This window comes from Lontra canadensis, unplaced genomic scaffold (genome assembly GCF_010015895.1).
Source record: "Lontra canadensis isolate GAN:19392208 unplaced genomic scaffold, GSC_riverotter_1.0 scaffold94, whole genome shotgun sequence".
Classification (NCBI taxonomy): Eukaryota; Metazoa; Chordata; class Mammalia; order Carnivora; family Mustelidae; genus Lontra; species Lontra canadensis.
This window is the reverse complement of record NW_022631088.1, coordinates 4,490,888-4,507,323: the sequence shown is the minus strand read 5'-3', so window position 1 is coordinate 4,507,323 and position 16,436 is coordinate 4,490,888. Positions and strand designations below refer to the sequence as shown.

The 16,436-nt window shown below is 45.7% G+C and overlaps 1 protein-coding gene across 1 annotated transcript in view; it reads left to right on the top strand.

The window, feature by feature from the left end:
• The first annotated feature begins 15,487 nt into the window (after positions 1-15,487).
• The window catches only part of HDGFL3 (HDGF like 3), a 71,571-nt gene continuing 70,622 nt past the window's right edge, over positions 15,488-16,436 (top strand). Inside the window, exon 1 of the mRNA XM_032836898.1 lies at positions 15,488-15,700. Within this exon, the coding sequence (XP_032692789.1) occupies positions 15,617-15,700 (84 nt within the window). The 5' untranslated portion in view covers positions 15,488-15,616. The remainder of the gene's footprint in view (positions 15,701-16,436) is intronic.

Here is a 16,436-nt window from a genome sequence, read left to right as displayed (position 1 = left end):
GATCTGACTTCGAGCTCCCTCTCCAGCTCATCTCCCTGACCGGAATGGAGGGAAGAACTTCTTCACAAACACCACACTGCCCTACAGGGGCCCTTCCTGGTCCTGCCATCCCTTGTGGAGAGGAAACCGGTACACTACTGTGTAGCAACCTCTCCCAGTCTCCTCTCCCTGGAGTGCACCAGTCCTACGAGTTTTTCTAAGAGCAAAGGACCCTGCGGGTGAATTTGTTTGGGATGAGCCGTGTCCTCTGTCCCCCTCTTGAAGACTCCCAATTCTCTTAGATTTATGGCCCTTCCGTAGATTCTCCAGCGTAATTAGAAGCTCTAAGAATGCCCACAGTAAAGATGACATAAACTAAACATTTCCCAGACTTACAGGACTATGAGATTCTTTCTGCCCTACATTTACTACTGTGCCAGGCACAGACCCAGGACACAGAGAACGTTGCCTTGGGCCCTGCCTATCACAAAAAGTGTTCTGGACTCCGAGCAAAGTTTCTGTCCATCAGTATCCTGCAACCTAAAACCAAAGGGGACTAAGTCAAAACACGAAGGTCTGTGGGAAGCTCTGCTCCGGTGTAAATGGTAAACACGGGCTGGGAGTGTGGAGAACTTCTGAGTGGGAGAAGCGCTTACTCAAGGCAAGAGAAAACATGAAGTTGTCAAAGCCTCTGGGAGCTTGACTCCAATACATTTTTGCATAACAAAATATCTTCTCCAGGTAAAACTATGCTTCCTGTTTTTCCATTCTTCCGCATTTGATTCATGGTTCTACTGTGCGTTAACAAAGGTACCAGCCAGCATTTGCTCCTGGCCACTGAAGAACATTTTGCAAGACTAAACAAGTAAAATGAATCTTTTTTTTTTTTAATTCAATTTAGTTAACATATAGTGTATTATTACTTTCAGGGGTAGAATTTAGTGATTCATCATTTGCAGGTAACACCCAGTGCTCGTTCTATCCCGTGGCCTCCTTAATGCCCAGCACCCAGTTACCCCATCCCACCACCCACCTCCCCTCCAGCAACCCTCAGTTTTTTCCCTAGAGTTAGGAGTCTCTTAGGAGTTTTCCCTAGAGTTAGGAGTCTCCCTCTCAAACTAATCATAAATGTGTATATGTCCTTACATTTGTCCTTTATCTTAGCATAAAATAGACACATTATGCTTGAATGAGAAACTGGTTTATCTTCGTGAAAATATTTTTTAAAGATTAGGGGCCCTTGGGTGGCTCAGTGGGTTAAGCCTCTGCCTTTGGCTCAGGTCATGATCTCAGGGTCCTGGGATCGAGTCCCGCATCGGGCTCTCTGCTCTGTGGGGAGCCTGCTTCCTCCTCTCTCTGTCTGCCTGCCTCTCTGCCTATTTGTGATCTCTGTCTGTCAAATAAATAAATAAAATCTTAAAAGAAAAAGAAAATATTTTATAAAGATTAAAGTTCAAATTAAAACATTTCGGTTTTATACAAATAAGTACGTAGCATCAAAAATTGTGGAGGGCTGTTTTCCCAAAAAAAAAAATAAATAAAGGAAAGAAAAATATACAGAGGACCAACAGGTGCTTGACAAGGTGCTCAGTATCACTAATCACTGGAGAAACGCAAATCACTGTGAGAGGTCCCCTCACCTGTCAGACAGCTAATATCAAAAAGTAAAGAAATAACAAGTGGTGGGGGAAGGGAGCCCTCCTGCGCTGTTGGTAGAATGCAAGTTGGTGCAGCCATTGTGGGAAGAGTACAGAGATCCCTCCAAAAATTAAAAATAGAACTACCCTGTGATCTTGTAATTCCACCCAATGATTGCACCTAGTAATTACCCAGGAATTCTGGGTATTTCTCTGGAGAAAACAGAATCACACTCTCAGAGACGTCTATACTCCCAAGTCCATTGCCCCATTATTCACAGTAGCCAAGATTGGGAAACTACCTACGTGCCCACCAACAGATGGATGGTTGAAGAAAACGTGCAGGACCTGTGTGTGTGTGTGTGTGTGTGTGTGTGTACACAACAGAAAATAATTCACCCATAAAAAAGAAGGAAATGCTGTCATTTGCAACAACATGGATGAAACTTCAAGGCATTATGTTAAGTGAAATAAGTCTGGCAGAGAAAAGCAAATCCTGTATGATCACTTACACGGGGACTCGATGAACCTGTGAGTGATGCTGCGGTGACTATGGGACTACAGAGATCTCTGAGAGAGTCATTCTGGGTTTGTTGTCTAGATATTGTCTAGAGAATATTGTTGGCAATTATAGTTGTTATTGTCCCAGGAGAGCAGTATTTCTCCCCAATGGAATAATTTTTTAAAATCACCCAAGAACTATGGTGATATATCACAGACATTAGTAATGTCTAATTCAAGATTATTACCAATAAAATGCATGTTATACGAATCTCGATTTTGCTGAAATGAATACAAGGAATTACAGGTCATGGAGTCAATACAAAACAATTGATTAACTGTGTATGCCCTTAGTTTATTACTCACCCAAACGTCACTGCACCATCCACAGAACAGCCAGACATGCACAATAACAATTATATTCATTATCTTTGTTTTTTGCCATTTTTAATCACTTACAGACCGTAGCTGCTTACACATTTTTCAGTGTTATCCTTTTGAAGGTCCATTTGCCAAAACAGGGGGGCAGAACACATTTCATCTGAAAGTGTGTTAGCCTGATTTATAAGTTTTTAAATATTTTCACTTGATGTGTGTCTTCTCTTTCTACTCTTGCCCAGGGTCTCTCAATGTTAGGAGCAAACCTGCTTATGAATGTCCTAACAGGCAGTTTTCTGCAGAACATTCACTGGGGAAGAGTTAATGTGTAGACATCGAAGGTCAGAAGTACCGTTTCTGACTCTTTTCCGTGTTCCTTTCACCGCCAACTTCTCTTACTATTACTTTTCTCCGATCAAACTTTATTTCCTCCACAGTCACTAGTTTTCTTGATTGATTCATGGACTTTTCTTTCATAATGGCCATCATTAGCCTCAAAGCCTTTTTGTCCTATGATGAGTTCCTGGGTATACGATGCTCTTAATTCGATGTTCTGCATCATCAGCCAAGGTCCCATGGTTGCATCTTTCAGCCCCAGGTGACTTGTATGTGTTGCATATGTCCCCATCGTGGTTTTGGTACCCATGGCAGACGCTGCTAGCTAATCACAGAATCTTGATCCTGGATACAGTTTCGGGAAGCATTCTCCTGCATAGTTAGGAAGCCATTACTAATAGTTTAGAGTCAACACGGTGAAACTTACCAGCTACCCTTGGCCTAGAGCTGAGTCAGCTCGTGTAATAGGTGCTGGGCATCCAGGAGTGAATGGAATCATTTCTCCTCTTGAGAAGTTCAAAATTTATTAGTAAGTGGCCCTTAATGATCTGGAAATTTATATACCTTCTAAGAATTAACTCTAGTTCTTGAAGTCACTTTGGAAGCCAGAAATCCCCTTCATTTTAAATGGAGTTCATTTTGGAATTTTTAGCCGTGGTCCAAAAACCCAACATTCATTTTGTTTTATTAATATTTTATTTTTTTTAAGTAATCTCCATACCCAATGTAGAGCTCAAACCCACAACCCCAAGATCACGAGTCACCTGCCTCACTGACCAAGCCAGCCAGTTTATTTTGGAATAAACTTGGTTCGAATATGGAAACTAAAAAGATGTGGAAAAAACACAGGAACGGCACAATTAATTGTCGTAAGGTGAGCAGAATTGTGTGAATACTCCCCCAGATGGAGAAGAAGAATATAACCAGCCCGCAAAAGTCTCGTGCCCCTTTCCTACAATTATCTGTATCTTCCTTCCTAAAGGTAGTTGCTGCCCCGAATTCTAATACCAAAGGTAAGTTTTGAATTTTTTGTAAGTAAAATCACACAGTATTGATTTTTTCTTGTGTCTGGCTTCTTTGTCCAATAATATAAGGTTAATTGATGTTACTGCTTGTGATAGTAATTTGTTCCTCCTCATTCCTATGAAGTGTTCCATTATAAGACTATTCTATGGTTTATCCAACGGGATTGTTTCTAGGTTTTGACTGTTAAGAAGAATGCTTCTAAGAAAATGCTTGTCCATGACTATTGTTGTGCATATGTTCACATTTGTATATCTAAAGAGTGGATTTTTTTTATCTTTAACTTCAGTGTATCCTATCTTAAACTTTAGTAAATAATGACAAATGGTTTTCCAAATGGGTCGGACCCATTTATACTGCTGGGAGCAGCATCTGGAAGCTTCAATTACCCCACATCCTTGACAACACTGGGTATTGTTGGTACTTTTAATTTTAACCTTGCAGGAGCTAGTAGTCTTTCATCGTGACTGTATGTTGCATTTTCCTGATAACTGATGATTTGAGAAGCTTTTCATTTGTTTCCTTGCCTGCTGTCCAAAACCTTCTGTGAAGCGCCTGTCCAGGTTTTTTAACCATTTTTCTTTTGGGCTGTTTTGTTTTTTTTTTAAAGATTTTATTTATTTACTTATGTGAGAGAGGGAGAGAGAGGAGGGACAGAGGGAGAGGTGCAGCCGACTTAGTGCTGAGCGCAGAGCCCAAAGCAGGGCTCCATCCCACGACCATAAGATCATGACCTGAGCTGAAATCAAGAGTCAGACGCTGAACCACTTGAGCCATCCAAGCGCCCCTGGGCTGTTACTTTTTCTTACTGATTTGTCGTTCTTTTTCATATTCTAGGTATAAGCCCCTTCATGATTACTTGTCTTGCAAATATTTTCTCACACTCGATAGTTTGTCTTTGTACTGGCTTAATGTCTAAATTTCTGGTTTTAGTGAACATCAGTGAATCCAATCTTTCCTTTATCGTTATTCAGGGATTTGGGATGAGGATATCCTATTTAAGACACTTGCCTACCCCGTATTTGTTATTTTATTCTTCTACTTTTCACATTTAAAACCAAAATAAACCTGGAATTGATTTTTGCATATTTTTTGAGATAAAACTAAAGAAATTTTATCAACCCAGCACTATTTATGTAAAAGGCAGGACTTTCCACAAAATGTGTCTTTTTCATAAGTCAAATACGTGTATATGTGGGTTGGTTTCTCTTCCGGTTTTGTCTCATTGTTTATCTGTCTTGGTGCTATGACTTCACTGTCTTAAACATTTCACCTTGATAAATACTGATACCTGATAAATTCCTCCAACTTCGTTCTTTAGTGTTGTGTTGGCTATGCCTGCCTCTTTGCCTTTCATATATGTTTTAGAATTAGACCGCCATTTTACACACACACACACACACACACACACACACACACACAATCACACACACATGAAGTCGTTGGGTTTTAATTTGGTTTGCTTGGGATCCATAGATCAGTTTGGGAAGGATTAACACATTTTTAAAAATTTATTTATTTATTTATTTATTTGACAGACAGTGATTACAAGCAGGCAGGGAGGCAGGCAGAGACAGAGGGGGAAGCAGGCTCCCCGCCGAGCAGAGAGCTGGATGTGAGGCTCGATCCGAGGACCCTGAGACCACGACCCAAGCTGAAGGCAGAAGCCCAACTCTCTCAGCCACCCAGGCACCCCGGATTAACACATTTATAATGTTGACTCTTCCTATCTAAGAAAATAGTATCTTTTTCGGTTTAGTCTTCTTTTATTTCTCTAAATAATATTTTATAATTTTCTGTGTAAAGTTCCTATAGATCTTTCATTAGATTTACTCCTACGTAGTTGATTTTTTTTTAACGCTGTTGCAAATGTAACACTTCTAAAATTTCATTTTCTAGTTGTTTATTGCTGGTATACAGAAATGCGATTGATTTTTTTCTACATTGACCCTTCATGCAATGACATTGCTGAATTCACTTAGTCTACAACTAGTGTTTATCGATAGATTTATTTAGACTTTCTACATACATAATTATGTCATCTGCAAATAACAGTGTTTTATTCTTTTTTTTTTTCTTACCTTATTTCACAGGATAAGAATCTTGAAAAGAAGTAATAACAAATATTCTTGTCTTGTTCCCAATCTTAGGGAAAAATTTCAGAATTTTACCACTAAGTAGGAAGTTTGTTATAAGTTTTTAGTAGAAACCCTTTAATCCATTAAGATTCCCATCTATTTCTAGTTGTTATTTTTTTAAAATGCATGCTGAATTTTGTCATTTTCCTGCGTCTCTTGAAAGGATCATATGATGTTTCTCCTTGAATCTATGAATGTGAATGATGTTGATTGATTCTCAAATGTTAAACAACCTATATTCTAGACTAGATTCAAATTTGCCAGGATATATTTTTGTTTTTGTATATACCAATATTTGATTTGCTGATATTTTGGTTGAGATTTTTTTTTTCATCTATATTTTAAGAGCGATTGGTATGTACTTTTCCTTTTTGGTGTTGTACTTGTTGGGTTTTAATATTAAGATTGTGTTGGAGGGTGCCTCACTGGCTCAGTTGGCAGAGTGTATGACTCTTGATCTCAGGCTGATCTCTATACCCACACAGGGTATAGAGATTACTTAAAAACAATCTTTAAAAAAAAGATTGTTTTGACTTCATAAGACGAAGTTGGGAAATCTTTTCTCTACGTTTGTGTGAGATTGGCACTATTTCTTCCTAAAATGTGCGGTATGATACACCAGTAAAGCCATCTAGGCTTGTAATTTTCTTTGAAGGGAGATTGTATTTACAGATGAGATTTCTTTCTTTAGCAGATTCAGGGTACTCACATTTCTCTTTCTTCTTGTGTCAGTTTTGGTAAGATATATTTTCCTAAGGCATTGTCAGTTTCATCTAAATTTTCAAATGTATAGGCATGAAACTTTCTATCATCTAATTTTTATTATTTTAAATATCTGTAGAATTTGAAATGATGTCCCTTTTTCATCCCCCAGTCTTGATAGAGGCTTATCCATTTTAGTCTTTCTGGAAAACCAGCCTTTGGTTCTGTAGATCTATATGAGATATATATAGATATACGTGGGTATGTGATGATATATATATAGATATAGATACAGATCTGTGTGTGTATGTGTGTGTGTGTGTGTGTGTGTGTGTTCATGTAGGCTCCACACCCATTCCCAAGCCCACTCTATTCCCAAGATTGAAGAGAACTTGGGGCTTGAACTCAGAACCCTGAGATCAAGACCTGAACTGAGATCAAGAGTCGGATGCTTAACCAACTGAGCCACCCAGGTGCCCCATCCCCTCTATGATATATTTTTACAGATTATTAATTTCTGATTTTTGTTATCCCCCCCTTCTCTTTTGTTATTGGGGGGTTTACTTTTTTGTTATTTTTCTAAGTTCTTGGGATAATGGATAAACCATTGTTTTTTATCCTTTTTTTCCTAATATTTGCATTCAAGACTTTCTAAACAGCTTTAGCTTTATCTTAGAAGTTTAGATACATTGTGTTTCCAGCATTATTCCGTTCAAATGTGTTTTTATTTCCATTGTGATTTCTTTCTTGACTCATAGGTCATTTTTAATTAGGCAACAAAAATATTGTTTATTTCCAAACATTTGGGGATTTCCTAGCTTCTCTTTTGCTGTTATTTCTAGCTTAATTTCACTGTGGTCAGAGAATATACCATGCCTAATTTTAATCCTCTGAAAGCTGTTGGGGCTAACTCTATGAGCTAGCATATGGTCAATTTTAGTAAATGTTCCATGTATATTTTAAAATGCTGTTATTCTGTAGATATTTGATACTGTGTTACAATAAGATTATGTTTTTTACTTGTGTTATTTGAACCATCTATCTTTTTACTGATTTTTTTATCTACTTGTTCTATCAGCTCCCAAGAAAACGATATTGAAATCTCTCATCATAATTGTGAATTGGTTTATTCTCCTTTTATTTCTTTCAACTTTTTGCTTTATATATTTTTGAGGCTGTGTTATTAGTGTATACAAATTAAGAATTTTATTTCTGGTGAATTGACCTTTTATTTTTACGTAATGTCTCTTTATAGCAGTATTTTTCAATTGTGGGTATTGACATTTGGGGCAGAATCGTTCTTTGTTGGAGGGATGGGGTGCCATCCTAGGTCCTGTAGGATGTTTAGCAGTATCCTTGCTCTGTATCCAACAGATGCCAGTAGCATCCCATCCCCAGTTGTGACAATCAAGAATATCTCTATACATTGCTTTATGTCCACTGGGGGGCAAAATCACTCCTGGTTGAGAGGCACTGATCTACAGCAATACTTTGTGTCTTCCAGTCTATTTTGTCTGAATTAAGAGTGGCATTTTCTATTGGTATTTGCAATAGAAAAACTTCTACATTCAACCTTTCAATATCCCTACTTGTGATGTGTCTCTGATAAGCAGTATTAGATTGACTAATTTTTTAATCCAGTCTGACAATCTTTTTTTTTTTTTTTAGATTTTATTCACTTATTTGACACAGAGAGAGGGATCACAAGCAGGCAGAGGGGCAGGCAAAGGGAGAGGGAGAAGCAGGCTCCCCACTGAGAGTCCTGGACATGGGACTCAATCCCAGGACCCCAGGATTATAACTTGAGCCAAGTTATAATGCTTAACTGATGCTTAACTGACTGAGCCACACAGACACCCCCAGTCTGACAATCTCTTAATTGCAATTGAAGTATTTGTCCCTTTTGCCTTTAATGTGGTCCTTCATGTTTGGTTTTAAATATGCTATATGACTATTTGTTTTATATTGAAGCCATGTTTTATATCCCTGTTATATCCCTGTTATCTTGGGTTCTTTTTTCTCTCCTTTCCTGCTTTCTTGGGTACTGTATTATTTTACTCTTTTGCTATCCTTACCATTAGTTGAGCATTCTTTTATTATCCTCTTAGTTGTTGAGAGGTCACGACATGTATCTTTAACTTATGAAAATGTAATGTTAGTACTTGGGTCATTTTCTGTGTTATTACCTTAATACTTTCTGTATTAGGACCTTAGATGTTTTTATTCCATTTCCTTCAATCTCACACTTTGTGAATTTTTATTTCTCCATAAATAGAACCAAAGTAATTCATCATTTCTTAATTTCATACAGTCGCTGTTTATTTAGACTGACTCAAATATTCATGTTTTCCATTGTTCCTCGTGTCTTCCTGCATCTCCCTGCCTCCATCTGGAATTATTTTCTTTCTGCCTGACTAGCTCCCTTTAGTCTTTCACTTAATGCACATCTATGATTGCTGAATTCTCGAGGTTTATACTTGCCTCACAATTGTCTTTCTCTTTTATTTGAAAGACAGTTCACTTGGTTTTGGGATTTCAGGTTGTGGTTATTTTCTTTCTGTTGGTGAATCAGGTATCAGTCTTTTGGCTGCACCATTGAAGAGAATGTAGTTTTGTGTTTGCCTTCTCTTTGCCTATAGGTTTCAATTCTACTAAAATGTTCTTGGGTGTGGTTTTCTTTGTATTTATCAGGCCTCAAAATACTTTTTAACCATGGCTTAATAACTTTCATCGGTTTTATTTTTATTTTTTTTTAAAGATTTATTTATTTATTTGACAGACAGAGATCACAAGTAGGCAGAGAGGCAGGCAGAGAGAGGGGGAAGCAGGCTCCCCGCTGAGCAGAGAGCCCGATGTGGGGCTCGATCCCATGACGCTGAGATCAAGACCTGAGCCGAAGGCAGAGGCTTAACCCACTGAGCCACCCAGCTTTCATCAGTTTTAGAAAATTCTTGGCCATCGTGGCCTCTGATACTGCTTCTATCCCATTCTCTTTTTTACCTCCTCATCTGAGACTTCATATTAGACTTTCTAATCATATCACACAGATGGAAAATACCTTACAAATATCAACCAGTATAAAGCTGATGTGGCTATACTATGTTATTTTCTGGTGTTTTTTCCTTTCTTTTTATCTCTCCGGGCTTCAGTCTAAATATTTTTCTTTGTGGCCTATTTTCCACATCACTAGCTCTCTTTAGCGGTATCTAACCTACCATTAAACTCTGCTTCGGTTAGTTATCTCTTGCTACATAATAACGTACTCCAAAATTTTATGGCTTCAAACAACTGCCACCATTTATTTGCACATGGTTCTGCAATTTGGGCGAGGTTCAGGAGGGACAGTATGTCCCTGGGCTAGACATGCTGTGGGCTAGAGTAGCTTAACTGGGGTTGGTGGATCCAAAATGACTTCAGTCACATGTCTGACACTACAACGAGGGGACCAGAAGAGTTGGGGACTGGCCCGATGTCCTCTCTCTCTCTGCATTCTTTCATTCTGTGGGGTCTCTCTCCATGTGCCCTTCCCCTCCCATACCAGCAGCGTATTTGTAGGTATTTACATGGTAGGTTGGAACTCCAGGAGGGTGAAAACAGAAGCTGCTACCCCTCTCAACGCCTAGGCCTAGAACTAGCCAGGCATTGTCTCTCCCACATCCTTCTGTCACCGAGTAGTCCATCAGATGGTTGGACCCAGATACCGTACTCTCCCCAGACTCCTGCAACCCTGCTCTGTGTGGCATGGTCTCCACTCCTTCCCCAACCTCCTGGTTCCCCATGGCTCCTAGACCTAGGACCTAAGACAGTGACAGATGCATAGTGCTACTCAACAAATATTTTTTACAATAAACAGGAAAAGGAATGCAAACGGGATGCAGTGCTCTCTTTGGCAGCGCTATGCTGATACTGGAACCAGGCTAGCCAGAATGGTGGCCAAAGCTGCAAATTCTTCAGGCCTCTCATGTCTTTTACATCTTGACTCTCCTCCTGCACAAAAAGCTTAATAACTCACTAACGTCCTCCAGTTTGCTCTCTGTCAGGACGGGAGAGTGAGAGGGCAAGCGTGAAAGCAGTCGCAATGGAGATGGCCTTTGGACTCTGGGTGTCCGGGTGTAGAGTTCCCAGGGCCTGAAACAATCCTCCTTTCCTTCTGCAAATAAGATTCCAGGTGGCTCGGGTAGTACCTTCAGAGACCATACAACGCTTCTGGATCAGTACTGGGGTGCTCTCTTCTCGCCTTAGTGGCCTGAGTATAGCAACGCAACTGACCCAACCCTTGACTCCTACCTTGTCCTATCATGTCCGTGTTGACTTTAATGGTTCCTTCTGCCGACTCAGAATGGTCCAGCACTCACCGAGGGGGCGTACTCGGTCTCACCGCAGGTAGTACAGGACAGCCCCTCCACTGACTCTCGAGAAGGTGTCAGTATGTGATAGCCCTTTCTCTTTCAAGGAATGTGAGACCAGTTCCTCGGGGACATTTGAAAGACGCCTCTCGTGGCAATAGTAGTAGAAATGAACTCTGATGCAAAGTGCAGGGAACTGCCTCGGACATATGGGTGTGTGTGTGTGTGTGTGTGTGTTGTGTGTGTGTGTGTGTGTGTGTGAGATTAAAACCAAATTTTCCTGACTCCCTTTCCACAGTTCTTTCCACTGCACCATGTTACCAAGAACCACCACCACAAATACTACCAACTAATATTTAGTGAGTCCTTACCATTTGCCAGGCATTGCTCTAGGTGCTTTCCAGATATCACCTCATACATCATTTGGGGAGAAAGAATCGATTTTAGGCAACTGAAGCATCAGAGAGTAGGTAAATCTGGGGGACAAATCTGAAGGAACTATCGGAGTTTTATTAGGAACTTGAGTCAAGATACGAAAGGTGAAGGTGAAAGCCAGACGGGGTCAACAAATTGTGTGGATGTGTGTGAGTGAAAAGAGGAACAGCAAAAAGCAGACCAAAGTTCCAAGAGCGGGGTGAAGTAGTAGCCCGTAGGGATTTTAGGATAATAAAATCAAAAGTGATCAAAGGACGTTGATATTATTATCATTTGTGAATTGAGTTCTTTCCAAGTTTCAGAAGCAAAATTAATGTGTTCTATTCGGACATAGCGAAGAGACCAGCTCTTGGGGCCAAACGAAAATAAAATACATCAGACTCTTAATGGTCTTAGTGGTATCTCTAAAGGGTTAGTTATTATCTGTTAAATATTTGAATAGAGCATTGTTCTGGAATAGCCACAGGAAGAGGCCTTTGCATAAAAGCAGAGGAACCAGTCTGAAAGCCCTGTGTGCAGTGACAGCCACAGGGCAATGCTTCAACCCCACAACACTGTGTCGACAAGGTGGTCTGCACCCAGCCTGGCTGCGGAGACAGATGGGCTCTGAGCCAAACGCACACGAGGAGATTCCCAGGACCAGCCAGAAGGAGCCTGGAAGGGGATCCCCTGTGCGCTTGTTATTGACACTTACTCGGTCACGGCACGGCGGGCAGGCAGATGACGTGTGCTGAGCAATGAGACCAGGCTTAGAAGAAACCCCGAAACCAAAGCCTAGCTGGGAGAAATCTCCACATTCTCAAAACAAAACAAAACAAAAACAAAAACAAAAACCCTATCGACAATCCCCTTTGGCTTTTGTCTTCAACCTCTCCCTCGACTGCTTCTGCTCATTATAAACTCACATTTCTCCAATCTTTGACCAAGCGACCAGTCACAACAGGACAACTGACCCTTCATGCATTCTTGAGACCTTCTCTACTGCCAGGAATGAGGTGTCTACACTTCCTGCCTGTCACTCACGTGTCAAGCCACTGCTCCCTGGTTTCGTCCCATCACTGTTTCAGTGACACAGTTCCCACCAAGGTCACCAAAGACATCTCAATCACCAGGTTCAGCGCACCCATCTCCTGCCGTAGCTCCCTTGACCTTCCTGTGGCATCTGTCTGGACAGGTCCCTCCTTTTGGAAATCCTTTATTATTTTTTTTTCTTTTTGGCTTCTCCAGCACTACTCTCTTCTTTTTCTGCCTGACCCTTAAAGGTTCATGTTGCCTGGCTCTATCCTTGGCCACTGCTTTTCTTATTTGACACAGTCCCCTGGGAACCTCCCACAGGGTTTCAACCGCCACCTGTATATTAACGTCACTCAAATCTCTACATTCTGCCTCACCTTCCTTCTCTAAGCTGTACATTCTGCTGCTCACTAAACACCTCTTTCCGGATGCCCCACGGAAATTTCGACACACAAAACCACTCATTATCTCATCCCCAAATTGCCCTTTCTTCATGGATTTCCTCAACTGAGTGCCAAAACGAATCATCCTGTTGCTTAAGCCAGAAACCAGGGAATGGTTTTTTATTTCTTCTTCCTACTCAGTTGCCACCCAGTGAGTCACCAAGCCCTGTCTCAGACCTTCTGTCTCCTGGTGAGACCCCCCCGCCTCCCACAACTGAGCCTGTGCCTCTAGACTCTTACCCTCAAATCCACCCCCACACTGGCCTCCGGAGTAATTTGTCTGGCCCGAAACCATAACCATGTCCCTCCTCTGCTTCAAGTCTCCCGTGGCTTCCAACTGACAGCCTGTCTGTTCTCATTTCTTCCCTCTCCCCCGTTGCCACGCTATGCCCACAGGGAGGCCAGACTGGAGGGGGCAAGCAGTCAACAGCTAGGGCTTTGGCAGCTAATCAGAGGGATTTCGGTTTGACATATGAGGATATAGGAACCGTTCTCAGGTTCACGAGCGGAGCATGATGAGAGATACACAGGACAGGTCATAGAAGTGGGACACGTTCACAGACTGCTAGGAATCGAATGTTGATGTCCTCCCAAAACTCAGATGGTAAATCCTAATGTCCCATGTATTTGGAAGTGAGGCCTTTGGGAGGGGATGAGGTCATGAGGGTGGAGCCCTGATAAATGAGATTAGTGCCCTTATAAAAGAGACCCCAGAGATCTGCCATGCCATGCCCTCCTCCCCCTCCTACCTGTGGAAGAACCCAGAGTAAAGACTGTCCTCGAGGAACCAGGAAGTGAGGCCTCACCGGTGGACAGACTCTCCAGCACCTTGTTCTTGGACCTCCCAGCCTCCAAAACTGTCAGAAATCAGTCCCCCCTTCTGTGGTATTTTGTTGTAGCTGCCCAAAGGGACTGACGCTGGCTAGGACAATAGAGACAAAAGGACCTGGACTGGTCTTCTACGGTGAGAAAAGAGGACAGGTGAGCCTGCAGGACCCATGGGGGAAGGCGTGATATCTAAGAAGGAAAGTCACCAGACACAAGTAGTAAGGAAACGCATGAGTAGGTCACGTCAAGCACTAGTAACAACGTCAACAAGCCTCAGGAAGTCTAGAGACTTCAAAGCCCCATTACTGGAAGCCCAGCACCAAGAACAGGAGCAGGGGTTGGTCGGCCAGGCAACACACACACACACACACACACACACACACACACTCTCTCTCTCTCTCTCTCTCTCTCTCTCTCCAAAGCAAGCGAGGGAGGCAGGTACTGATGGAAATGAATAGCTTCTATAAAAAGGAAGAGCAGGAACGCTCAGAAGAGGGGACAGACGCGAATGAGAACAGTCCTCGTGACAAACGAAGGCCACAGCAAATAGGCTACACTCAAGGGCTGCGCCAGTGACTTCTTACGGGTGGGCTTCGACATGATGAAAGAAGCAGATTCACCATTAGGCAGATTGAAGACACGTTGTCCGAAATGTTGCCAGGATTGGAAACAAGTGACCCGCCAGAGTTAAGTCCCTTTCCCCAAACTACAGGCCTGCAAGACCCACGCGCTGGAGAAGCACGACCGCGCCTGGGCTCTGGAGTCCTGTAGGTCCGCGTTCGAATCCCGCCTGTGCCGCCAGGCAAAAGAGAACCACCGCCTGTGACTCCGGCCGAAGAGCCTGCCCTCGGTGGGTCACAGTGCATTGTCAAGGGCAGACCTGGGGCGAGGACCCAACAAGGTCGCCGACTCCAGAGCGGGGCTCTTTGCAGGCAGCCTGATGCGCAGGGCAGCGGGTCCCCTCGCGCAGCCGTCCCCCAGGCCTGCAGGGCCTTTGTGCCCCACTCGCCGGAGAGCACCCGCAGCAGTGCCCGCGAGGGGCGGCCAGGCGGGGGCCGGGCGCGGGACTGGGGGGCGCAAGGAGGTGGGGGAGCGCCCCCCTAGAGCGGCGCGGGCCGGCGGGGAGGGGGGCGGCCAGGTGGTGATTGGCTGGGCTGCGGCAGGCAGCTCCGGGCCCAGAACAAAAGAGAGCGGGCGGCGGGCGTCCCCCGGAGTAGGCGCTCCCGCCCGCCCCGCGCGGGCTTCGGTGCTGGGGGAGGACGCACCCACCGCCCGCCCGCCCGCCCGCGGAGCAGCCGGGCTGGCGCGCTCGGTTTCTGGGCGAAAGCCGGCCGTGTACCTAGGAATTAACCGGCCGGCGCGGGAGGGGAGGGGAGCGGGAAGCGGGGCGGGGGGGATGCTGAGCGCGCGCGAGAACAATAATAAGATCGTGTTTGCGGTCGCTGCCCGAGGAGGAATTCGGAGGAGGCGCGAGGCCCGGCGCTCGCGCCGCGCCCGGGAGCCCGGGAGGGAGGCCGGCGGCGGCGGCGGCAGCGGCGGCGGCGGCGGCGGCATGAGGCAGGCGACGCGGCGCCTGTGAGCAGCGCGCGGCGGCGGCGGGGACCTCGGCGCGGGCGAGAGCCGAGCGGCCGGGGGCTCCCCTCCCCCGCTGCCGGGCCGTGATTTGCCGGGCCTGCTGCGCCCCCCGCCCACCCCTCGCCTCAGCCGCCGCCTCGCCGCTTCCCCTCGTCGGAGCGGCCGCTCGCCCGCCCGCTCGAGGCCCGCGGGGAGCGCGGCGCAGTCCGTCGGCCCACGGGGGGGCGGCCTCCCGGCATCTTCGCGGCGACCAAGGACGACCGGGGGAGGAAGCGGCCGGGATGGCGCGTCCGCGGCCCCGCGAGTACAAGGCGGGCGACCTGGTCTTCGCCAAGATGAAGGGCTACCCGCACTGGCCGGCCCGGGTGAGTACGGCGGCCGCGGGCGGGCCCGCCCGCCCACCATTTTCCCCTTCATGATGGCGCGCCCGCCCCCTTCCTCCATCCGCCTCGGCCCGGAGCCCGGGCGCCCCGAGCCGGCCGCGGCCAGGGCTGGAGGCGCGGGCGGCGCTGCGCACGGAGGCCGTGCCCGGGCCGGAGGCGAGGGTTCCGGGCCGCGCCCGCTTCCCGCGAGGGCGGCCATCCTTCCGCCCCCTCTGGAAGGCGGCTCCGGCCCGGGCAGGCCCGCCGCGGGGAAGCCGGGCAGCCGCGGCGCGGGGGCGGCGGGCCCGGGCGGGAGGCAGGGCTGCGGGCAGGGTCGCGGGTGGGCCGCCGGGTCCCGGGCGAACGTCGGGGCACGTAGGGGAGCGTGATGCAAATGGCCGGCGGCGGGCCGGCGGGGGCCGCGGCGGCGAATCCTGGAAAGGGCTAGTGGTCATCCAGAGGCCAGCAGGAGCCTCTTGGCAGCCGTTCATCCATCCCTCGGCGCCTCCTTCGCCTTCCAGACTTGTTGAGTTTCCCCTGAGCCCCGCCGGCCGCATCATTGTCCTGGCGTCCGCGCCTGCCCGCCGCCCGTCGCTCGGCAGACCCACCCGGAGTAGCCGGGAGCTCGCAGCCCGGCACCGGCTGGTGGGTCCGCGGAGCTCCCGGTGCCTTTTCACCTCCATGTTTGTTTTAGGTCGGATCCCAGACCTTCGCCTCGGCCTCCCGCTACAGCCCACAA